The sequence below is a fragment of the Hirsutella rhossiliensis genome, assembly GCF_020360975.1.
Source record: "Hirsutella rhossiliensis strain HR02 chromosome Unknown scaffold00016, whole genome shotgun sequence".
NCBI lineage: Eukaryota > Fungi > Ascomycota > Sordariomycetes > Hypocreales > Ophiocordycipitaceae > Hirsutella > Hirsutella rhossiliensis.
In genome coordinates, this window is record NW_025408682.1 from 488,920 (window position 1) to 511,557 (window position 22,638).

The 22,638-nt window shown below is 62.1% G+C and overlaps 8 protein-coding genes across 8 annotated transcripts; 3 read left to right on the forward strand and 5 right to left on the reverse strand.

Moving 5' to 3' along the window:
- Positions 1–1,615: 1,615 nt before the first annotated feature.
- On the forward strand, positions 1,616–2,948 carry HRG_10525 (PLAC8 family domain-containing protein; the record flags this gene model as incomplete). The annotated part of the gene is made up of 3 exons (XM_044868996.1): positions 1,616–1,847; positions 1,903–2,274; positions 2,326–2,948. 3 exons carry the CDS (start codon positions 1,616–1,618, stop codon positions 2,946–2,948), a joined length of 1,227 nt encoding a protein of 408 aa, XP_044715738.1.
- Positions 2,949–6,955: 4,007 nt separating this feature from the next.
- HRG_10526 (thymidylate kinase) lies at positions 6,956–8,341 on the forward strand (the record flags this gene model as incomplete). The annotated part of the gene is made up of 3 exons (XM_044868997.1): positions 6,956–7,040; positions 7,224–7,386; positions 7,429–8,341. 3 exons carry the CDS (start codon positions 6,956–6,958, stop codon positions 8,339–8,341), a joined length of 1,161 nt encoding a protein of 386 aa, XP_044715739.1.
- Positions 8,342–9,065: 724 nt separating this feature from the next.
- HRG_10527 (thymidylate kinase domain-containing protein) lies at positions 9,066–10,231 on the forward strand (the record flags this gene model as incomplete). The annotated part of the gene is made up of 3 exons (XM_044868998.1): positions 9,066–9,300; positions 9,361–9,469; positions 9,724–10,231. The coding sequence occupies 3 exons, from the start codon at positions 9,066–9,068 to the stop codon at positions 10,229–10,231; spliced, it is 852 nt and encodes a 283-aa protein (XP_044715740.1).
- A 1,346-nt stretch (positions 10,232–11,577) lies between these two features.
- HRG_10528 (ACT domain-containing protein) lies at positions 11,578–11,866 on the reverse strand (the record flags this gene model as incomplete). Its single annotated transcript, XM_044868999.1, has 2 exons — positions 11,578–11,664; positions 11,720–11,866. The coding sequence occupies 2 exons, from the start codon at positions 11,864–11,866 to the stop codon at positions 11,578–11,580; spliced, it is 234 nt and encodes a 77-aa protein (XP_044715741.1).
- A 990-nt stretch (positions 11,867–12,856) lies between these two features.
- On the reverse strand, positions 12,857–13,564 carry HRG_10529 (uncharacterized protein; the record flags this gene model as incomplete). The annotated part of the gene is made up of 1 exon (XM_044869000.1): positions 12,857–13,564. One exon carries the CDS (start codon positions 13,562–13,564, stop codon positions 12,857–12,859), a length of 708 nt encoding a protein of 235 aa, XP_044715742.1.
- A 551-nt stretch (positions 13,565–14,115) lies between these two features.
- Positions 14,116–15,365, reverse strand: HRG_10530 (PAP2 superfamily domain-containing protein; the record flags this gene model as incomplete). Its single annotated transcript, XM_044869001.1, has 2 exons — positions 14,116–15,111; positions 15,171–15,365. 2 exons carry the CDS (start codon positions 15,363–15,365, stop codon positions 14,116–14,118), a joined length of 1,191 nt encoding a protein of 396 aa, XP_044715743.1.
- Positions 15,366–16,569: 1,204 nt separating this feature from the next.
- HRG_10531 (SRP54-type protein, GTPase domain-containing protein) lies at positions 16,570–18,257 on the reverse strand (the record flags this gene model as incomplete). The annotated part of the gene is made up of 2 exons (XM_044869002.1): positions 16,570–18,099; positions 18,180–18,257. 2 exons carry the CDS (start codon positions 18,255–18,257, stop codon positions 16,570–16,572), a joined length of 1,608 nt encoding a protein of 535 aa, XP_044715744.1.
- A 417-nt stretch (positions 18,258–18,674) lies between these two features.
- Positions 18,675–21,761, reverse strand: HRG_10532 (fungal specific transcription factor domain-containing protein; the record flags this gene model as incomplete). The annotated part of the gene is made up of 8 exons (XM_044869003.1): positions 18,675–18,815; positions 18,870–19,639; positions 19,710–20,135; positions 20,196–20,641; positions 20,690–21,139; positions 21,182–21,245; positions 21,399–21,418; positions 21,523–21,761. The coding sequence occupies 8 exons, from the start codon at positions 21,759–21,761 to the stop codon at positions 18,675–18,677; spliced, it is 2,556 nt and encodes an 851-aa protein (XP_044715745.1).
- Positions 21,762–22,638: the final 877 nt, after the last annotated feature.

The following is a 22,638-nucleotide window of genomic DNA, read 5'->3' on the forward strand; positions in this document are numbered from 1 at the left end:
TTTAGACGGACAGACCCGAGGCGGACATGCGGACACTCACTGCATGCAGACTCAGACTCGTTCAGGGCACCTTGTGCAGCGGAGCATTCCGTCGAGGCGGAGGCATCCATGTCTGTACCGCACTGTGCTTGTCTGTACTCCGTACGGGGCCAGGAAACAGGCTCATCATGCCCCTTCAAGCATGTACTGCATGTACTGTACATACATGTACGTTTTGATTCAGTCGCATCCAAACAAAAAGACCCCAGGTTTTGTACTCCGTACAGTACGTACCTACCTATCCTTGTCATTGCGTCACGCCCCTCGTCCATTTGACACTCGGCCCGTCCGACAGTCACTAGAATTGACTCCATCACCACCATGCAAACCTGTGTGGATGGGCGAAATTCCACACAACCGTGGCGGCGGATGGCTGCGCTGCCGTCAATGCTGCTCGCCACTGCAGCTCGTCACTGCTGCTCGACTCGGGCCCGGCTTTTCACTCGAGTCTGTCTTCCTGGAGAACGGCATCGCTTGGCCTACCACAGCCGAGACGGGAGCTCGCGTTTTGAGCCTTGACTGCACAGCGGCTAGTTGCCTGTCTCTTTAGGTCTAGACGTGCATGCTGGCGCATACACGTGCGCAATGCAGCGGCTGAAGCCTTCCAACCTGCCATGCAAGGCTCTGCACAGCAGCAAGCCGTTGTTGCTCTCGGCCAGCCCATAAGCGGGGGTCAGTGGGGGGGCCAGTAGGGGGTCAGTAGCAGCAGGCAGCCAGCCGAATGGTCGGTCTGCACCGACGAGCAACTCCAACGACCTCCAACGACAATGTCGCCCGCCCGAGGTCAAAGCAGCCGCAAGTCGGGCATCGCGACTCGGCACCGTATGCGGGAGGCTTCCGCCTTTGGGCGCCGTGTCGCTCCAGCGAGCTGCCCCGTCGAGGCAAGGAGCCCCGGCACCAATCATCCTCTCTCCGGCCTGATGGCTTCCTCCTTTGCCCACAGGCTCGGCCCAGTCCCGGGAGCCAAGAAAGGCCTCGAGGCTGCATCTCCTTCCATGGCCAGAATGCACTCCCAAAGGCCCCGTCCAAGCTGGAAAGAGCCGCCTCCTCAGCGGAGTCTCCCAAGCCTTCCTTCCCCCTCGACCTCGGCCGCCATCCAGCCATCTCTGTCTGCTTCTCAACGTCCGTCTTCCCTCTCTTCTCCTCCTCCGTTCGCCCAGGCCTTCTTCTTGCTCGCAACCCGTCCCACGTCTCTCTCGCCGCGCTGGCTCTCGCTCTCTCGTCTTGTCTCTCTCTGCATCTTCTAGGCCAAACATCTTCTGCTTCTGCATCCTTTTACTCGCCGCTGGCCTCGTCTACGGCCCACGCTCATTCCCGCCACGCTGTTCCTTGTTGCTCACGACGCACCCAACTGTTGCTTGCCTGCGACAGCGAAACCATCGGCCTTCTCCGCCGCCTGCTTGCCACTGATTGAGGGGGCCCTTGTCTGACCCTGGGTCAGTCCGTCCGGTCGAGTATGGCTCACCAGGTTCACCCTCACTGGACACAGGACCCTCGGTTCAGCCATCTGCGGAACCCTCCTGCTTGGTATCACCGCCGCACCACGCCCCTTTACACCCCCACTCCTGCCGCCAGGATGGAGAAGCAGACTGCCGAGGAGCGCAAGAGGCAGTGGCAGTGGCAGGCTGCCAACGGCGCCCGCGACACCTTCAACAAGTCTTGCCTCGAGGCCACGTGCTGGCCTTGCGGCGCCTACTCCCGCACCTCTTCTCGCCTCCGCTCCGCCCTCTCGGGTCAGGACGCGGAGAGAATCCCCGACCAGGGCTTCTGCAATCCCGAGTGTACCCAGTTTGCCATTTGCCTGCCCTGTACGCCCCCTTTTCCGCTCTGCCCGCCAGCACCCGCGCTGACAAGCACATACAGTCTACGGCTGTTTTCTTGCCCGCCTCCAAACGACAGTCCGCTCCTTCTACGCCATTGATGGTGGCGATGTCTCTGACTGGTACGACGGTTGCTGCTGTCCGTGCCTGACCCTGGTGCGCGACGAGCAAGAGATTCTCTTGCGAGAGAAGCAGCACTCCCGCCTCAAGGAATTGCACGACCCCGGCTCCTCGGTCCGGAGCCAGTACCAGCCGCAGGCACCCATGTCTTGGGGCGGTTCGGGATACCGGTCCTCGCCGCTCTCGGGTCGGCAAGACCAGGGTCTCAAGGGCCGCAAAGTCGCCGCTCCAGGCACCAAGGACAAGGCCGAGCCACCCGCCTCGCAGACGGGCCGAGTTGTCCCTCTCGTCCAGTGTCTAGATCAGAACTAGTACCTGGTCCCTGCCGACCACAAGGACAACAAAGCAAGCGCTGCCAGCCTGCAGAGCAGGGTGGATGAAGCCAGCCCGCAGAAGCCCGTGCCCATCGCCGCGGCACTTGTTGGGCGACACTCGCTCACGCACGACCAGCTCGTCGCCCTCAGCCTCCCAGACATGGCCCACGACCTCAGGCCGCTTCCTCTAACCCAGAAAGAGCCCAAGCCAGGCAAGCACGTGCTGGAGCGTGATGCGCTCGCCCCCACCGGCACATCTGGACTGGCTGTGCACCACCTGGACAGCGACCCCGCGGCGGCGCAACAACCGCCCGCCTCCCAGCACAAACTGACTGACGATCAGGCCGTCAAGGCGGACACCGCGAGCCATTCTCATGCACTCAAGAATGACGCGGCGTTCGCGACCAAGGAAGCTGGACGGGAACACCCTCTCGAGACGGACCCGGCAGTCAGCACGCCTGGACGCGAAGACCCGCACGTCCTCGAGGACGACGCCACCACGGCTGCTGCCAGCAGCGGCAGTGCCGGCCATGGGCTCGACCACGATGTCAAGGAGGATTTGGCCAGCCCGGACACAAAGCATGGCCTGCGATCGGACAAGGAGGTGAAGACGAAACTGCCCTTGAGGAAGCCGCAGGCGTCGGGGGGCCAGTGAAGTGGACATGGCATATGGGAAGACATCTGGCCAAGCTGCCGGCCATGGACGAGCGAGAGCTTTGTGCTCTCAACGACGAATGACCCTGAGTAGACTCTGAATAGCAGTATCCGGCAACTGCCGCAAGCAGCTTTAGCACCGTCAAATGCAAAGACTTTTTTGCGCCTCGTGTTTGCAATGGTTGGCCTTTGGGCTGGCGGGCCAGTGACGTGTCGGGAGTGCGGCAAGACATCAATGATGGCGCGAGAGCGGCAGAGACATGGTTCTAATTACTTGGCACTCGCGGGCGCGAGAAGCGCAATGCGGCCCTGGCATCATCCGTCTGTAAGGCATGAGGATGCCTCACTCTACGCGGGCTTGCGGGACAAGATTGGCTCGGGATGAGCTGGAGATGGGGCCTCGGGTCGCGGAGAAGCGTCACGGCTGGGCGGCGAGTGGTCCTGATGGGCGAGCGGCGTGGGGGGAGCCGCCGAAGACGGTCAAGCCACAGGGCGGCCGGCGACGGGGGCCGGAGGGTGGCCGGGTAGGCTCAAGGGACATGTGAGATGAGACATTGGAGCTGACGAGGAATGCCAGGGCGGCCTTCTGTCGGTTCTGACCTGGAGGGTGGCCAAGAGTGAATGGGCGGGAGGATAGCTAGGCGCCGGCCGTGGTGGGCTGACAGCAGAGCCAGTCAATTGGCGAGGACGAGGGTGGCAAGGCCATGGCTGCGTCTCGGGATGGAAGCGGAGGACGAGGGCTGGGCGCCACATGCACCTGGAGGATTGACCGGTTTGAACGTCCGCGTCTCGTCCTTTGGACGCGGTGCATTCTGGGCATCGGGCAGCTCTGCATCAGGGGGGGCGTTGTCGAGGCCGGGCAGGTCGATGAGCAGGGGGGTGAGAGTGAAGAAGCGGCTTCTTGGGACTACAAAGGTCGCTTCTATTTTTACTACACATCATGGGAGAAGACGGAGGACGGGGGGACGAATATGATGAAGAGATGACGGAGGGCCGGGTCCGTCCGGGTCGGTGCGGGTTACGGGTCCGGGCGACGAGTCGCGGGGCAGGGGCGAATCAGGGGCGCAGAAGACTCGAGAGGAGGACGCGGGTGGCCGCTGGACGAGGGCCGGTTCATGTCGTATATGTAGGTAGGGCGTACCGCGTCGTGGGCCGCCGCTTTCTGGCCGGCGCATCTCGGAGGTCAAAGTCGGTGAGAGTTGGTTCTCTGGAGAGGTACGATAATTACCGTTGCTTCTTCTTCTGGTCGCTCCCGCCGTCAACCTGGGGGGCCCGGTCGTAGCTTTCCGTTGCTTTCTTTTGAGACTGCGGGGTTCGAATGAGATGCGATGGACGGGGGGGGGGCTGATTATGTTGGCCGTGATGTGGGGGGGGAGGCAGGACGGGGGACTCTGTGACCAACGAGTGAGGTGATGTTGATGTCTCTTTGACTCAGTCGCCGCCCAGTCTCCCATAGAGATGGCAGGTCCCTGGATACTTGGGACGAGATGAGGCTCTGGCAAAAAGGAATGTGTCGAGGCAGGGAGGGAGATTGGTATGGGGAAGCTGGCATGGTGGGTGTGAGGTGGGTGTGAGGTGGGTGTGGGAGAGGTGACGAGCTGTCAGACATGATAGGTACTGTATTACTGTGTATACAATATGGGAGGCGTGAATGGACTTATTGAAGCAAATTGCCGCCATAACATGAAGGGAAGAGTTCAGTGCTGTAACATGTTCCCCTCTGCTCGTCCATCGTTGGCCAAGCCTTGAGGTACGTAATAAAGAGAGAGAGAGAGAGAGAGAGAGAGAGAGAAAAACGGGCTGAAGGAGGGGAAAAGAGGGCCCAACCATGCAGCTGCACGAGTCAGCGCTGCAAGCACTTAACTTATCTATGCAGGAGAGGAGGAGGAGCAGGAGGAAGAGGAGGAGGGAACATGGCCTGTGAGGAGCCGGCCGGGGCTCACACAATGCCACGGCGAGGCGCCTGCATGCCTGGCGGGCTGATGGTTGTCCGACGCCGGTGGAGGGATGTAGGTATTGTAACGGGGTTGGAGTTGAATACGAGGATCAAGAGTGACGAAGAGGGAGTAAAGAAGACGGGCAGAGAGAGGAGTAATTAATATGAAGGAGACGAGCAAAGAGAAGCGAGGAGAGGAGAGGAGATGGTATGTACCTCGCAAGTATACATACCACTGCGCTGCCAAGGACCCGCCTGTAATCGCCCGTGCAACCGCCTGCAGCACGTGCAGTAGTGGCTGCTGTGCGTGGTTGGGGGGATCCGCAAGTGGCGCGCGCGAGAGACGATGGGAGAGACGATGGGAGAGACGATGGGAGAGAGGCGAGCGAGCGCGTCCGTCCCTGTTCCTTGCACCTGAAGGGTGCTTGCTTGGTGTGGAGGGTTTCAAGGACGCGAAAGTGCGTTTTTTGTTAAAAAAATATCTTTCGCATCAACTGCCCACCTAACTATATCCTAAATATCCGTTCTCCGTATGTCGATTATGCTACTGTAGGGATACTAAGTTACTACCTTACCAAGACCGCAAGTTAAGTAGTACTAAGCACCCATTGTAGGTGGTACTGTAATACTAGAGGAAGAAAGGGCATTGTGTACATGGCAGGTACGTGCACCGCCGGCAGAGGAGACAGGCAAGCAGGCAAGCAGGCAGGCAGGCAAGGCACCTGGAGTCAAACCTTAGGCAGGGCGGAGCTTCATCGTGGTGAGAAGAAACAAAGAGGGCCCGTGTCGGTGTCGCCTTGCATGGAATCGCCGGTTGCTTTTTCCCATCCGACCTCGACTTGATGCTGTTATATTGCCTGCGTGAGTGCGCTCTGTCCGGCGGCCGGTGCCTGTTTCCCTTTCTCTCTCTCTCCCTTTCATTCCCTCGTGTCGTTGTTCTGACCTTCGCTGTGCACTCTTTTCGACTTCTCGCTCACACACACTCTCTCTCTCTGTTTTCGTTGCCCGTCCATCGACGCTCACTCTCTATTGTCTCGCTTCTATTCTACCCCCTTTCTGCACTCTCTCTCCCTTTTTCCGCTTGCCACTTTTTTTTTTCTTTGATCCAAACCCACTGCACACCACCACCGTCTTTTCGAGCTCCCTTTAAGCCATCCGTCCGTCTCTTCAGCCCTGATCGTCAGCCCCCGGCCAGCGCGTCGTGTCGCTAGATCGTATCCACCAACCGGGATCCCCCACTCCTTCATCGGATCGCGCGAGAGAGTGGAGACGCGTCGCGCCTGGTTCAAGCCCAGCATCCAAGGTCGTCGTCGTTGTCGTCGCATCAACCATCACCACCACCACCACCACCACCACCACATCATCATCACCACTCCTCCTCGGCAGCCTGTACACTGCCCTGCCCTGCCCTGTACTGTCCTGTACATTGCTGCGTGCCTGTATGCACACCACCACCATCACCACCACCTCCACCACAGATTAATTCGTCGGCTGCCTTGCTTTCTGCTGCACCGCTGCGCGACTCGGCGCTTAACCCCCATCCCCCTCCCTCCAGCCAATCCCTCTCTCCTCTTCCCTTCCCCTCCTCTCTCTCTCACACACTCTCCATCCATCACTGCCCTCCCCCTCCCGCTGCCAATAATTGCGCCTCTCTCTATCCGACCGCCACTTTCGCCCTGCCCTCTTATTATTGCCCGCTCCCGACGACTCCTCATTTCCTCTCCTCGTCTCCTCTCCTCGTCTCCTCTCCTCGACCACACACTAGCCCTGTGCATCCATCAATCGCTATCCAGGGCGCAACCACGCCCTGATCATCGCTTTTCGCCGGCCGCCGTAAACAACAAAAGGTGACCGTGGGACGCCAAAGAGCAGAACCAGGATCAATCAACAATAACAACAACACCAACAACTCGGACTCGCCCACGAGCAGCCGCCACCCGACTCCACCAGCACCACCATCATCATCAACAACAAACACACTGCCACCTCCCTTGTTTGGCCCCGGTGCTCTGCGCTCGACCAACACTCCCCGCGCCTCATCCATCAGCTCATCCCGCGCTTCTTCCTCAGCCATGGCTGCCATGACCCGCCAGCCATTCGCCCCCCTCGACGGAGCCCGTCTCCAGAGCCTGACGAGCCTCAAGAACAGACAAAATGGTACGTTGAATCACGCTTCGTCTCCCCGTCCGCCTCTCGTGCTCCGTCGCCTCACGGTCAAGCGTCCGTTTCACCCGTCCTGTGAGACGGGCGCCGTCTCGGTAGCCGAGTCGAATCATCTCGTTTGCACCCGCTTCTCTCTGCGAAAAGTGCCTGCGAGTAAAGACGCTGACATATCCATAGCCTTGACTCTCTCTGGCTCCCATGGAAAGCGCAAGGCTGAGCTGCTCGACGCCGACGACTTTGAAAACGTCGATCCCTTCGCCTTCAAACGCTCCAAGGGATCCAACTCCAGCTCCCCTTCCCAGGACATTCTCAAGAAGCCCTCGGCCTTTCTCTTCACCAGGCCCGCCTCGACACCTCGCCACGATGGCCGTCTCGTCAACAGCCCCTCCAAGCCCGCCTCGACGCCGCGCCGCGTCCTGCAGCCAAAGTCGCCCGTCGCCAAGCTCCACTCGGGCATCGTCAAATCGTCGCCCATGTCTGCCCCTGCTGGTCGCTCTCCCACGCGCGGCAAGCGCTCCGGCATCCTCTCCAGCCGCCGCCGCACCTCGGGCCTCTACGCCCGCGTTGAACCTCCCTCGTTCAACCTCGACGCCGCTGCTCCGTTTTCCCTCGACGCTGCCCTCAGGGCCACCATTGCCCCCTATGGTGCCCGTCCATCCGTGGCCAACAGCACCAGCGTCAAGGCCACTGCCACCTCGACCCTCCAGCCCCTGGGCGAGCCCGAGATGAAGGCCAGCTGGTTCTTTGACATCCACGAGGACAGCCCCGAGCAGGAAATGACCAATCTCCTTCAGCACAGCACTTGTGTCCTCGACATCTCGTCCGACGAGGAAAGCGAGCAAAAGGCCAGGCGCGATCGGGACGAGGGCCGCGACAAGGAGAACATTCCGCCCTCGGACGACGTGTCCCAGACGTCGGCCCGCAGGGCAGCCCGGCTGTCCGCCGACGACATGCTGGTGGACAAGCAGCGCATGGCCCTAGGCGAGATGAACACGGCCGACTTCTACGCCGAGGGCTGCGACGAGTCGTCCGTCATCATTGTGCCGGGCGACGATGATGACGAGCCGCAAGAGCTTCGACGCGGCGCCCACGCACCGGAGCGTGCGCCTCTGGCCGGCGACTCCGAGACCGAGACGGACGCCGTCGGCAACGTCGAGCTGCTCATGTCGTCGCCGTCGGACGGGTCGTCCAAGGCGGCTGTTCTGCAGCCCATTGAGGGCACGGGCGAGAGCTTTGAGCTCTGGGAGAGCGGCAGCGCCAAGGACGAGACGGAAGCGCCCGCCGCCGAGTCATGACGGACCGGCAAGGGCAAAGGAGAAAAATAATGCAGACTCTTGACCAGGAGTAAGGCTTATGAAACTGGACGCGGTATGATTACCTGTGCGACATGAATACCTGTGTGACATGAAGGGAATGGACAAGGCAACTGGCTTGGGGCGAAACATTTGATGACGGCGTTCTGGGTCTCTCTTAATTGTTCTGGGGGAGCCGCAGGATATGCGGTGTCCCGTGGTGTTTGGGTAGGGTTTGGACCAGTCGTGCCTTTTACCAGGCGGCTTCGACGCATTTCGTTTTTGCGCGGCCGTGCAGGCGCGTTATGAGTAAGGCATAGTATTAAGGCCTAATTGAGTCTTTATTTTCGTTGAGTCCCGGGATTGTCATGACCGTCAATTAGCACTCGGTCGAGGTTTGGACTGGAGGGCGTTGAGGTAAAGCTCGAGGCTCAGACTGGACATGGCCGATGAGTGAGTGGCAAGCGTGTACTGTACGAAGGTTGCCGAATAGGGCTATTTACTGTACAAGGAAAACAGAGCCCTGTTATATTCCGTGAGGCTTAAAGGGACGGTCGTGTCACCGCAATACAGTTTGGTGGCGCGGCGTGGACATGCGGGGTGCTTGCTGAAAAACCAGGGCCTCTGTACGAATAGAGTTTTCCTTGTGTTCAAACGGTAATGCTCGCTCATCCATAACCCCCATTCAGCCGCCATTACGCAGGCTCATCTCCAACCCCAGCAATCCATGGCGTCCATCAACGACTTGGCGACGGCGGCAATCGCGAGCTCGTCGTCGCCAAAGTCGGCGGCCGAGGGGGCGCCGGCGGCAGCAGCAGCAGCGGCGGCGGCATCCGGAACCAAGCGAGGCGCCTTCATCGTGCTCGAGGGGCTGGACCGCAGCGGCAAGACGACGCAGGCCAAGCTGCTGGAGCAGCGGTTCGTCGAGGAGGGGAGGCCGGTCAAGCTCATGCGGTTTCCGGGTGAGTGCATGTCGTCTCTTCAAGCAGAGAAGGCCGAGGACTGAGCCGGCCACACAACAGATAGGACGACGCCCATCGGGGTCATGATTGATGGCTATCTCAAGAGCGATGTCGAGATGGAGGACCACGTCATTCACCTGCTCTTTAGCGCCAACCGATGGGAGGCGGCGTAAGTCTATACTTTGTCTCGCTCTCTCTCTCTCGCGCGCGCTCTCTCTCTCTCGCGCGCGCTCTCTCTCTCTCGCGCGCGCTCTCTCTTTCTCTCTCTCCCTCGCGCTCTCTCTTTCTCTCTCTCCCTCGCGCTCTCTCTTTCTCTCTCTCCCTCGCGCTCTCTCTTTCTCTCTCTCTCTCTCCCTCTCCCTCTCTCTCCCCCTCTCCCCCTCTTGTCATCCTCCTCGCGGCCTTGAGCCAACCTTGAGCCAGAAACCAGATTCACACGCTGCTGGCCGCCGGCACCACCATCGTTTGCGACCGCTTCTACCACTCGGGCATCGTCTACTCGGCGGCCAAGCAGAACCCGACGCTGGGCGCGGCGTGGGCGCGGGCGCCGGAGCGGGGGCTGCCGCGGCCCGACATGGTGCTGTTCCTGGACCTGGACGAGGAGCAGGCGCGGGCGCGCGGCGGCTGGGGCGGCGAGGTGTACGAGCGGGCCGAGACGCAGCGGCGCGTCAAGGAGCTGTTCTGGGCGTTGAGCCGGGGCGCGCGCCACGAGCGGCACGGCCTGCTGCTGGGGGAGGCGGCGACGGCGCCGGGCGGGGGGGGTGACGGCGGGTCGGCGCTGGCGTGGAAGCAGGAAGAGGAGGACTTGGTGGTTGTGGATGCGGGCGCGAGCGTGGAGGAGGTTGCTGAGGATGTCTGGGCGAGGGTCGAGGGGAGGGTCCGGCAGGTTGAGAGGGGGGAGGCGGGCAGGACGGTGAGGGTGGTGGTCTAATAGGGGGTGGCACTGAGTATGGGAGGGCGAGTGGTGAGTGTGTTCAGACTTGGGGTGCTATAATAGCTGGGGGACTCGCCCGTAGTCCAGCCGTGTTAGGGGCGGGTTGGTGACGAAGCGAGGCAGAGATCTCGTTGATCCAATATCGCGATACTTATTACTACGGTAGTTGTGAAGCAGACGAGGGCATCAGGGATGCTTCTACTGTACTGTAGAGGCACCAAATGCGACAGTCACCATGTAAGACACACAGGAAGTTATGTAACTCAGTAGGTACCTAGTTGGTTAGTGCTAGCTGCATTTTGTAAAGATCGATCGTTCCTTGGGCCCTTTCCTGCGGCTATCTACCACTTGTTGGCCCTACACGCGACTCTTCCCGTGACTACTGCCCATGGGATCCAACAGCAAGCGGTTGGATTCAGTGCCAGTGCCACCGCCGGATGTACTGTATAGCACATGGACGCTGCATATGCTTTCTTGATTCACCGGCAAGGGGAGAAGAAGAAGAAGAAGATGTGAAGAGGTCACGGTAGTTAAGGAGGCGGCGACACGGTCTATTTGGGGCGCCTTCTCGATGGACATGACCCGAGTCGGCGCTCCAAGCCGTACCTGGAGACGCTCCCAGCAAAAGAGAAGGAGTCGAGAAAGAGGATGGAACAGAGGACAGAAAAGTCGGTGCGAGAGGGGGATCGTGACGAGCGACAAGTGGGCTCGGCGGCCGGCTCAGTCAAAGACGACCGTCTTGGCGCCGTTGAGAAAGACGCGGCGGTCGGCGTACCAGCGGACCGCAGCGGCGAGCACCTGGCTCTCGACGTTGGACCCGTGCTCGGCCAGCTCGCGAGGCCCCATGCCGTGGTCGACGCGGGCGACGCGCTGCTCGATGATGGGGCCCTCGTCGAGATCGGCCGTGACGAAGTGGGCGGTGGCGCCGGTGATCTTGACGCCGCGCTCGTAGGCCTGGTGGTAGGGGCGCGCGCCCTTGAAGGACGGCAGGAAGCTGTGGTGGATGTTGATGATGCGCCCGGACATGGCGGCGCACAGCGTCGGCGAGAGCACCTGCATGTAGCGGGCCAGGACGACGAGCTCGACGCCGTGGCGCCGGATCAGCTCCAGCACCTGCGCCTCCTGCTGCGGCTTGGTGTCGGCCGTCACGGGCAGGTGGTGGAACTCGATGCCGTAGCTCTCGGCCAGCGCGCGGTAGTCGCCGTGGTTGGAGACGATGACGGGCACCTCGATGCGCAGCTGGCCGGCCTTGGTGCGGAAGAGGATGTCGTTGAGGCAGTGGCCGATCTTGGACACCATGATGAGCACCCGCGTGCGCCGCGCCGTCGGCCGGATGTCGTAGCTCATGTCGTAGTCGGCCGCGAGCGCCGCAAAGGGCGCGGCGAGGTGGTCGGTGGCGCCGGGGCCGGGGCCGGGGCCGGAGCCGGAGCCTGCGTCGGCGTCGGCGTCGGCGGTCCCGGAGGCCCCGGCGGGCCCAAAATGCACGCGCATGAAGAAGCGCCTCGACGCGGGGTCGCTGAACTGGCGCAGGTCGAGGATGTTGTGCCCGTGCGAGGCGAAGACGGCCGTGACGGCGTGCACGATGCCCGGCTTGTCGGGGCACGTCAGCGTGAGGATGTGGTCGTCGGCCATGGTGGTTGCTCCTCTGGTCTTGGTGGGTGAGGAGAGAGGGACGAGGAGAGAGGGGACGAGGAGAGAGGGACGAGGAGAGAGGGCGGATGAGGGCGGTGAGGAGTCTTTTATGGGTGGCTACTTGGCTTTTTTGGTCTGAGACCGGGCGTGTCCCGAGTCGAGCTCCTTTCTTCTATGGCCTCTCGCTCGCCGTCTGCCTCGACGCTCAGATCCGATCTCGGGGGAGGAGTCAGTGATGATGGCGACGGCAAACAGGCTACGTCGAACCAACCAGTCTTTTTAAAATTCAAGGTCCTACCACCTCCACAGACGAACCACCGCTAGTCATGATCCATCCCCCCGTGCTTTAACGGTCCGGCACGCCCTGCTACGCGATAATAACACCAAAGCTAAAAAGCAAACTAATAAAGCGGAGGGGGGGCAGTAAAAGCAGGGCCATGGAGCAGAGCCCGGACTTGGCTCGGTCGGCCTCGGTGTCTCGGGGGTTGCGGCTGGGGCTGGGGCTGGGGCGAGCCAAGACAGGCAATGGGTTTCGCCGGGCTGCGTATCCCCTTTGTATGTAATGGCAATACCATGGGCAAGCCGTGGGCAGGGTTGGGAGGGCACACGGTGTCGTTGCGGCCGCCGTCACGGGTGGAATGGGACGCATGTGCGCGGTAGTCCTGCCGCTCCTCCGGACCCTCCTCCGGACCCGGGGCCTGCTGACGGGACGTGGATGCTGCTGCGCCGGCGGCGCCCCGGCTCCGGACTGTCACGGATCGCACTTGTGAGGGACCCAGTTGTAAGGAACGTGTGGTTGCTTGCTAAAGAGCGTAATGTAATCCACCCCAGTCTCGGCCCCCCTCTCCGTCTATACTGAGTGAGCGTGTGTGTATTATCTCCCCCCCCTTTCCCGTCCTTCACGTTTTCGTTTCGCACCACCAAAGACAAGACCACACAGCAACAGCGCAGAGCAACACTGCGCGTCAAGCATCAAGACCCAGCCGCCCATCACTCCTTGCCCTCCGTCTTCTTCTCCTTGCCCTCCGTCTTCTTCACCCCGCCCTCCGTCTTCTTCACCCCGCCCTCCGTCTTCTTCTCCCCGCCCTGCACCTTCTTCTGGTATCCCTGGCCCCACGGGCCCTTCTTCTGGTAGCCCCGGAGCTTGGAGACCAGCCAGGCCCAGTTCGCCCCCGGCCACCCCCCGGGGTTGGCGCAGCCGGTGGCTACCACCGGTATGCACCGGGTGCCGTTGGTCTTGGCCACGCCCGGGCGCTTGGGCGCGAACAGCGAAATGGGGAGGATGGTGCCGTTGACGGCCGCCACGTGCGGGCCCTTGAGCACCGGGTTGAGGACGAAGATGGGCGTGGGCGTCGCGCCGGGGACGGGGGACGCGCTCTGCTGCTTGAGCTTCGGGTCGTGCAGGATGCTCGGCGTCTGCACCGCCTTGTATTCGCCGCGGGGCCACACGGCCACCCTGGCCTCCGTCTCCGTCTGCGTGCTGGTCCGCGTGCTCGTCCGCTTGGTCAGGACCGGCGGCGGCAGCCCCGGGTCGCGCCCGTGCAGCACGTTGCCGTCGCCGCTGGCCTCGAGCCCGGGCGTCCGCCGGGTGGGCGTCGCCGTCTCCGTGCCGGGGTAGACGAGCTGCGGCATGCCGGCCGACAGCGCCGAGAGGGTGCACGCCATCAGGAGCGCCTTGGCGGTGGTGTTCAGAACCATCTTTGGTCGACGAGGGGGGAGGTTTGTGGTTTGAGATTTCTGAGAGTACCGGGAGATGCTGCTCTACAAGCCTTTTGGTATGAATGGTGAGTCTCTTTTCCCTCTTCTCCAGCCCGTCAGTCTGGGAGCAGACGACTGGCTTTATACCCTCGCCGCAGCACTCCCATGACTCCACCAGCCAAGTTTAAACAGACCCCATGATTGCCTTTGAAAAGACTGCTACGAAGGAAAACAAGATGAAAACTCTGAGGAAAAGTTTCACCGTGGTTTAAAAAATGGGATGTGGCTGACTGTCTGCGCAGGCATTGGAGCCGACGATGGCTTCGCGAGGCAAACTCTGCCGCGCAAAGTGGTGGCGCGGGGCTTACAAGACTGTGGTAGGCAGAAGGAGGCGCGTGGTGGGAAACCATTCACTGCAATGGAGCAACAGACTCGGAGCCGCAAGGGTTCTTTTCTCTTTTTCTCGTCAGGCCCATTAAGTACAAAACCTTGTATCGGTAGGTGGTCAGACGTCGAACAAGCTCGTCGGATAGGCTCGCAGCCTCCGGGGCCTAAACCATGTCGTCGGCGTGCTGCCCTCCGCCCACAGCGCGCCGGGGAATCGTCGGGCCCGCGGCGTGCTGCCCGTGGCCATGACCATGGTCGTGGCCATCGAAGTGCCCGCCGCCGGGGCCGCCCGTCGTCGCCTTCTCCCCGCGACGGCCAAGGAGGCCGCCCCCGCCGCCGGAGCCCCAGCCGGCCTTTCTGGTGAAGACGGCGTCGAGGGGCTGCTGCGCGCCACCGCCGAGATGGTAGGCAAAGGGGGCTCCGCGGCTCAGGGGCACGTGGTTGAAGCGAAAGTCCCAGACGGCGGCGTACGTCATGCGGTAGCTGGAAAAGGCCATGACGGCGCCGATGACGGCGCCGGCGACAATGTCGTACCAGTTGTGGAACTCGTCGATGGTCAGGGCGCCTCCGATGAGCACGGCGCCCAGCAGCGGCGCGTACAGCGCAATCAGCTTCCACATGGCCGGGTGGTAGTTGGAGAAAACCTTGAGCTTGGCGTTGAGGTAGAGGTAGAGGTAGACGAAGCCGGCAAAGGCGGCCGTCGTGTGGCCGCTCGGCATCGACTCGAGGCTGTCGTTGATCTGGTTGCGGTCGCCCGTGCACACCTCGCTGGTGAAGTAGATCTGCCGGTAGCCCTTGTAGTTGTATCCCGACGCCGACGCCGTCGCGGCGGCGGCGACGCGCTCGAGGTCGGGCTTGCAGACGTCGAGAAAGTGCGGGCGCAGGCCGCCGATGAGCCACTTGATGAAGACCTGGAAGACGGCGGCGGCGATGAGCGAGTAGAGCAGGCCGATGACGGCGTTGTTGACGTCCCAGAAGGAGCGGACGCGGACCTGCATGGCGAGGATGATGGCGATGGGCACCACGCTGGCCAGGAAGGCGGCCAGCCAGATGGGGATGATTTCCTTGCGCAGCGGGTACGCAAACTCGGGATACACAACCTCGCCGTCGGAAAAGGTCACGGCAAAGGACCGCGACGGGGCGGGATGCGCATTGTAGACCTGGAGGGGGACACGTCAGCCAGGGGCCTCGTTCCAGAGTCCCGATGGGGAGCACTCACACCGAGGCCGACGGCTCCCATGGCCGCCATGGTCAGCAGATCGAGCCAGGTATGCTTAAGCCACTGCCCAAAGCTCGGCCGCGTCGTCATCGAGGCAGGCTGGTCCCGCGTGGGATGCGCGCGCTCGCCGCCGGAGACGGCCGGGTCAACGGCGCCGTTTTTCGGAGCCCGGCTCCCGCGGCTGAGGAGGCCCATGATGCTGGACGCGTTGCTGGCCGGGCGTCGGGGACTCGCAGCGTGGTGTCTGAATCTCTGCGTAGGGGGTGTGTTGGCGCAGAAAGCCGTGGGCTCTGGCAAAGGGCAGACGATGGTTGAGGAAGCGAAAGGGGGGGGGGGAGGGCGGCCGAGCCTCAACTTATAGATGAATGTTCCTAGGCCTCGTTCTGCCGGCATCTGTGCATCATCACCAGGGCACGGAGCAGCAAGCGGCCAGCAACGGCGGCCCCCCGGCCTTGGTTTTCGAGCCTGTGCCGGCCTGACTGACGTCACCAGACGTTGCACAACCGTGGACGCGCCTCGGCCCTCTCCCGTCACTCTCTCGCGTTCTCTCGCGTTCTCTCGAGTGAGTGGGGAGAAGAGCAAGGACTCGAGCGGGGACCCCGTCACTCGACATGAAGCCCCCGAATAACCTGCTGGTCTCATCGTCGCACCGACCCGCCTCGGCGCCGTGTCTCTTCTCCTCTCACGCTGTTTTGCTGTTGGCCGAGTCCTCAACCCTGGCAACTTGCTGCATGGCAACGTCATGCCGTCCCGAATAATGCCTTGGCAGATGGCCGAGCTGCCGCCTCGGGCCAGTCGCCGGAAACATTGCTCCGCTGTCACTGTCACGTCAGTTCTCTCTTACTTCTTCTCGCTTCACTCTTCTTCTTCTTCTTCTTCTTCCTCTTCCTCTTCCTCTTCCTCCTCTTCCTCCTCCTTCTGTTGTCTTCCTCTCAACGCCTTCCTTCACCGGCCTCTCTGCGTGGCTCCAAAACACTTCTGGTCCCAACAATCGGAAAAGGAGAGGGCAGGAAATGAGAATGAGAAAGCCGAGGCTCGCCCCTCTACTCGAGTGGCGGCCTTTGAGCACTGTAGTTTCTGACGGCTGTTCGTGGACACTCGACAAGTGACGCTGCCGCGCTGCCATTGTTCACTTGTCCTGTCCGCCTTGCTCAAGTGACGGCCGTCGTCACACCTCTCCCCCTCTGCATGAGGCCTACTGCGTCCACATGTCCTCATCCCGGCCATAAACGTCTTTAGAGTCCAAAACGCCGATCCCAATGCACCCCGGCCTCGTCCGCCTCCAATGGGCCGTCGCTGCAGGTACGGTCCCCTCGCGTGCAGACGGCTCGCTGGACCTGGACCGTGTCAGACTCACACCCGTCGTCTTGCATTTCCGCCCTCCTCACCTTGCCCCGTCTCACCGTCGGCCGCGGCCCCGCCCCCCGGGCGCCCCTGGCATCCCTGGCATCCCTGGCATCCCTCCGCCCATGCCCATCTGCCGCATCATGCCCTGCAGGTCCATTCCGCCAGGCATCCCTCCGCCGCCGCCGCCGCCGCCGCCGCCCAGCATCCTCATCAGCGAGCCCATGTCCGGCATTCCGCCCGGGACCCCGCCAGCGCCGCCGGCGCCTCCGCCCATGCTCTGCAGTCGCTTTTGCATCGCCGCCATTTGCTGCGCCTTGTTGCCGCCGCCCATGGCCTGCTGCGCCCTCTGCATGTTCTTCATGTTGCCGCCCATCTTCTTGGCCATGCCCGCCATCATCCGTTGCTGCGTCAGCAGGTCCTCGACCTCGCGCACCGACGTGCCCGAGCCCCGTGCTATCCTCGTCATCCTGCTCGGCTGCTCAATCAGCAGCTTGCCGTCCGAGTCCAGCTCCTTGTCCGTCATCGAGTCGCAGATGTAAATCATGCGCTTGAGCTTGGCCCCGCCCTCCTCGTCGTCCATGCCCTGCATCATGCTGCTCATGCCGGGAATCATGCCCGCCATCTTGGACAGGGGGCCCATCTTCATGATGTTGGACAGCTGGTCGCGCAGATCCCGGACCGTAAAGATGCCCTCTTGGATGTGCTTGATGGTGTCCTTTTGGTTCAGGTTGAGGCTCTGCACGTGCTCCACCAGGCCCGCCATATCGCCCATGCCCAGCAGCTTCTGCACAAACGGCTGCGGGGCGAAGCGCTCGAGGTCCAGCATGTGCTCGCCGGTGCCGATGAAGACGATGGGCGTGCGCGTCGCGGCGACGGCCGAGATGGCGCCGCCTCCGTGCGCGTGGCCGTCCGTCTTGGTGATGATGATGGCTCCAAAATCGGCCGCCTCCTTGAAGGCCTTGGCCTGCGACTCGGCCTGTTGACCAATGGATGCATCGAGCACCATGATGGTCTCGTCGGGCCGAATTGCCCGCTGAATGTCCACCATTTCTTGGAACAAAGCCGACTCCTGGCGATGCCGACCCGACGTGTCGACAATGATGATGTCAAACTTGTCCTTTTTGAACTGCTCGACACCGGCCCGGGCCACGGCGGCGGGGTCCGTCTCGGTGAGGGAGCCATAATACGGAATCTTGGCCTTGGTCGCGTTCTGCTTCAGCTGATCAAAGGCTCCGGCTCGAAACGTGTCGGCGCAGACGAGGCACGAGCGCAAGCCCCTGGTCTGGTAATGGCGTGCCAGCTTGGTGCACGTCGTCGTCTTGCCGGCGCCCTGCAGGCCGACGAACATGATGACGTTGGACCTGCCCTTTTTGGGCTTGAACGGCTCGGTGTGCGGATCGACCAGCTGGACGAGTTCGTCGAAAACCGTCTTTTGGATGAGCCGCTTCTTGTTGACAGCCGGGGGGAGCTCTTTGAAGTTGACGGCGCCCTTGATGGACTTGCGCAGCTGTCCGACCAGTCGCACGTTGACGTCGGCTTCGAGGAGGGCGGCGCAGATTTCCTTGAGCATCGAGTCGAAGGCCTGTTTGCGCGTGAGGAGGCTCGGTCAGTCTGCGGCACGCGGCGACAGGGCCAGGATCAGGCGGCCGAGCAGTTCCTCACCTTTTCGTCGAGGTTCTGGTCCCTCGTCAGGTTGGTGACGGCCGCATTGATGCGGCGGCCGAGATCTTGGAGAACCATGGCGGAGATGCAGAGCCTCCTGGGCGTCAACGGCCGCAGGCGGCAGAGGTTTGTGAGGGGGTGGGAGGCAAGCGATAGTGGTGACGGATCGCCAGGCCTCGCGTTTTGGAGATGCTGACGCTGTGCCACACCCGTCACTTCGTAGGTGCCATCGGGCGGTGGGAGACCAAGACGCGCGGATGGCGCATCAACTTTTTCCCGCCCGCAGACAGTGCTCCCGCAAAGACAGTGCGTTTCTATGCAAATGGGCACTGTACCTTACACGGAGCACCTGATACATTCATCACGACCGAGCGGAAGCAATCACGAACCGCCGACTTTCGGCACTTTCATCAGGGCTTCATGTCGCTAACAATACAGGCTCCAGGAAGCAGGAACAAGTCGAAGAATTTACACACCGTCGTACCTTCGGCTTCGTCACAAGGCCAGTCCCCTGGCGCCCTTTGTCCACCGATATAGCGACAGCGCTCTGCGTCTGGCTCGGTGCTCCTCCCAGTTGGTCGTCCCCGATCCACGGACGCTATACAGGGTGGATCGCACAACCTTGCGGAAGTTTTTCTGTTCCTCGCGTCAGCCTCTTGCACCCGATGCCGACGCCCCTCATCTTCTTACCTGAAACTCCGTGCTCAGGGTGACGACGCACACCTCGTGGGCCCGGATGATGTTCTCGCACGCCTGTTCGACCGACTCGTTGGGGCCCAGCTGGGGCATGCGGTCCGCGAAGAGCAGGAGGATGAAACTGCCCTGCAAGAGGTAGATGCCGAACAGGTACGACATGAATGTGAGCTCCGGGTCGAGGGCCAGGATGGTCGACACCGACTGCGATGCCGAGATGGCATGGGCGGCACACTCGGTAAACCGCTTCGACGTGATCCAGTCGTCGCCGTCGTCCAGCATAGATATCGCGTCCCACTTGCCATGCAGCAACACGTGGAGAACGTGCAGAATGTGCGTGCTGTACGCCTTGACGAGACGCACCTTGGTCCGGTCGGTGGCATCGTGTGCCATTCGCATCCCCTCCTGGTACAGCGCCGGCGTGGACAGCCCGGTCACGAGGTCCCTATTGGCATGGACGGGAGTGCCGAGCGACGAAAGAGGACTGTTCAAGGGGGCGTCGGCCGTCAAGGAGGCCAGGCTCAATTCGTAGCTTGCCAGGAGTTCCTGAACGACGGCCACGGAATGGCCGTCTTGCTGTGCGCCGAGCCGAGGGTGGCGACGGCGGTGGTGCACCTCGATGATGTCGCCGAGAATCGCCATCATGGGCAGAAAGTACTCGAAGAAGCCCGTACCGCTGGCCAGTGTCGGTGGCCCTACCGTTCTCATGGGCAGGTCCCTCGCCAGAATCACGTCGAGGTTCTCCCACACGGCTTCCGGCAATGGGGCTACAGACTCGGTAAGCTCATGTTTCACCGAGGCGGTCCCCCGTTCATTGTAGGGGCCGCAACGACTCACCATACACCTCGCAATACGAATCTGGCATGGAGAGCACGGTGTTAAAGGACAAACCGAGATGTCGATCGAGGCTGTACAGGAGCCAAAACACTCTCCTGCGCTCCTCGCGACGCTCCAGGTTGGCCAACGACGTGTCTCCATTGTCTCTGTGGCATGGGCAGAGGGGATTTGCGCACGGCGAGACTGGAGCCGAGCACCGCTCGTCCTCGCGGTTGAGCCGGAGCGAGAAGGCCAGCCGGACCGCCTTGGACCACCACTTGTAGCAGTCGGACTTGAAGTCGCCCCCGGACACGGCAATGGACAGCAGGATAAAGGTCAGCACGTCGTCAATCACCCCCGCGGGCTCGTTAGCCGCCGTGGTCATCGGGACCGAAGCCGGGTTGGGCAGACTGGGGTGGGGGGTCTCGTTTTCGGCTCGTAAACCTCCTGAGCTTGATTGTGAGCTTCGACGAAGCAGTCGAGGACTGGGCTCGGTAGAATGCCTACCATGAATGCGCCTCCACCTGTCCGGGTCTCGCTCCGAGACAAGCGAGGTGGCGAGATCGTACAGGTCGTTGACCACCCTGGCGCGAGTGCCCGGGACATGGAGCAGCATGACGTCGGCCGTCTGCGCAACGCACCAGAGAATGGTGGCCAGGAGAGCAGGCGTCGTGTGTCTCGGGTTCGTCGGATGCGTAATGGACTTTTTGCGAAAGATCCTGGTGAGAATGTACGGCGAGGCGCCCCGGAAGAGCGAACTGCCCGGATCCGTGAGGAATATGTCGAGGAGCTCGCACGCCACCGAGGCGGGTATGATGCGGCGGATAAAGGGGAGCACCGGATCGAGGAACCTGTAGCAGCACTCTTCGGTCGGCGCGCGCGGCATGACGTCCGGGAGGAACCCATCGGGGGCCGTCGTGGCCGTGCTGACGGACGCCCCCGGCCTGTCGGTGCTGGCAAGCGAGCGAAAGGAAGTCCGCCGCCGGCGGGTCCGGGCAAACTCGGCCGACTGCGATCCGGTGGCCGGCGAAGGGTAGCCGGCGCTCTCGTCAGAGATGAGCATCTCGGACTCGGCCATGTGACCCTCCAGGGCGCTGACCGAAGAGGGGGCGGCATGCAGTCGGAATGCGGGGCCGTCGGCGGAAAGGGGCGGGCGCGGCGACCGTTGGATGCCAGCTTGGGTCAGCGACGGGATCGACATGGCGTGCATGGAGCGAGGCATCGTCGCCTGCGGGATGTTGATGTCGCTATCGCGCCGCGGGGGCTCTCGAGGAGGGTGGGGGTCCTGATCCATCGGCTCCGGTTGCCCAAGGGTCGGCTCGTGCGAGGGCTTGGGGGCGCTTCTCGGGGCGGACGCGGGTGCGCTGATGGCGGACGCGGGCGGCGTCGCAGGCGGCGAGGAGTGGCTGGCCTGGTCGCTATCACGGCTGACGCTGCCGCGTGAGCCCGATCTGCTCCATGGCGAGCCGAGGGAGGGCTGGATTCGCACGTACGCAGAGGCAGGCAGGCGGCCCCTTTTCTTCACCTCACGAGTGTACCGACAGGTGTATCCGTATTCTTCGGTGGGAGAGAGACATTGACCGACGAGTCAGCTTGTTGCGAGGGGTTTGGTCGGGACAGCAGCTCGTAGCTCAAGTTCCAGGCCCTCTGGCTGGTCATGAGGATGGAACAGGCGACTGCGCGAGAGGGAGGCGGATGGGAGAGGCTCACCTTGGCAGCGGCGACAAGGGCTGCCGCATTCCGCGAGTCGTGTCAGCGAGCCAGCATACGTGCACCAAAGACGACACAGCCAAAGGGACACAGCCAAAGGGACACAGCCAAAGGGCCAACTCACGATTCGCCGTCGCATCGCGTCCTCGATGTGCTGCACTTGTCGCACGCTCGCCTCGTCCGTCTCCTCGGCCGCGCATGCTCCTGCTCCTGCTCCTGAACCTGCATCGGCACCGGCGCATTCGGCTGAACTTGGACTTGAGCCCGGTCCGGCACGGGCCCGGCATCGGCATCGGCATCGGCATTGGGAGAGCGCGGCGCATTCTCCGCGCCATCTCGGTCGCCGGCCTCGGGCTGCGCCATTGCGATTGGCGGATGCGCGTTGGGGGCCCGTCTGCGATGAAAGACGGGCTTCCACTGTCCGGACTCGGGGGCCGGGCCCTCCTGTCGCCATGCGGGGAGACGGAGGGTGAGAGGGAGAGCACGAGCGCTGGCGGGGTGGGGGAGAGGAGGGGGGGGGTATGGCGGGGGAGGAGGTTGATTACGACTGTTGTCTTGGACAAGGGAGAGAAAGCGCGCAAGCCAACGGGCTTTGAGGCTGGCACCGGAGCCGGATCTTGACTTCGGGAGCACACTTCGATCAACGCAGGTAGGGGAGGGAGCATGTGCCTGTTTGTTGGCGACGATTTGATGGTCTTCTCCGCCTTATTCGCCGGGCGGGCGAGGGAGTCGGAAATGCGAGTTCGGAGGCACGGACGACGGAGCGAGTAATGCCCTTTTGCGCTGCCGCCTCGGGATCGAAGGCAATAAACCTTAATAAAATCGTGGGGGGCAAATGTTGCGAGCAAGGAAGCTCAAGGTTCTGGGAATCTCGGGTGGGCTGGCCGAATTGGGGTGAGGGTTTGCCAAGCAAATCATCCGACCCTCACCTCTCCTCCCTCCTCTCTGCCTGTCTCCTTTTTCTTTCTTCCCCCACCCCAACGACACAAAGGGGCCATCGATCGTCGATTCCGGTGGAGGCCGGCCTGGGTGGAAACGACACCACTGGACCTGGACAGGATGTGGAGAGATGCTTGAGGCAAGTCCATTTCTACTTGTACAGCGAAACGCATCTTGGGAGAGACGATGCTGACTCGCAGTCTCGAGGCTTCCAAAAAAAAAAACGAGATTCAGGGCGCGGATGACTCTGTGTTACACGTGCAAGGAGTAAATCAATCGGTCATGTATAAATAGTATACGC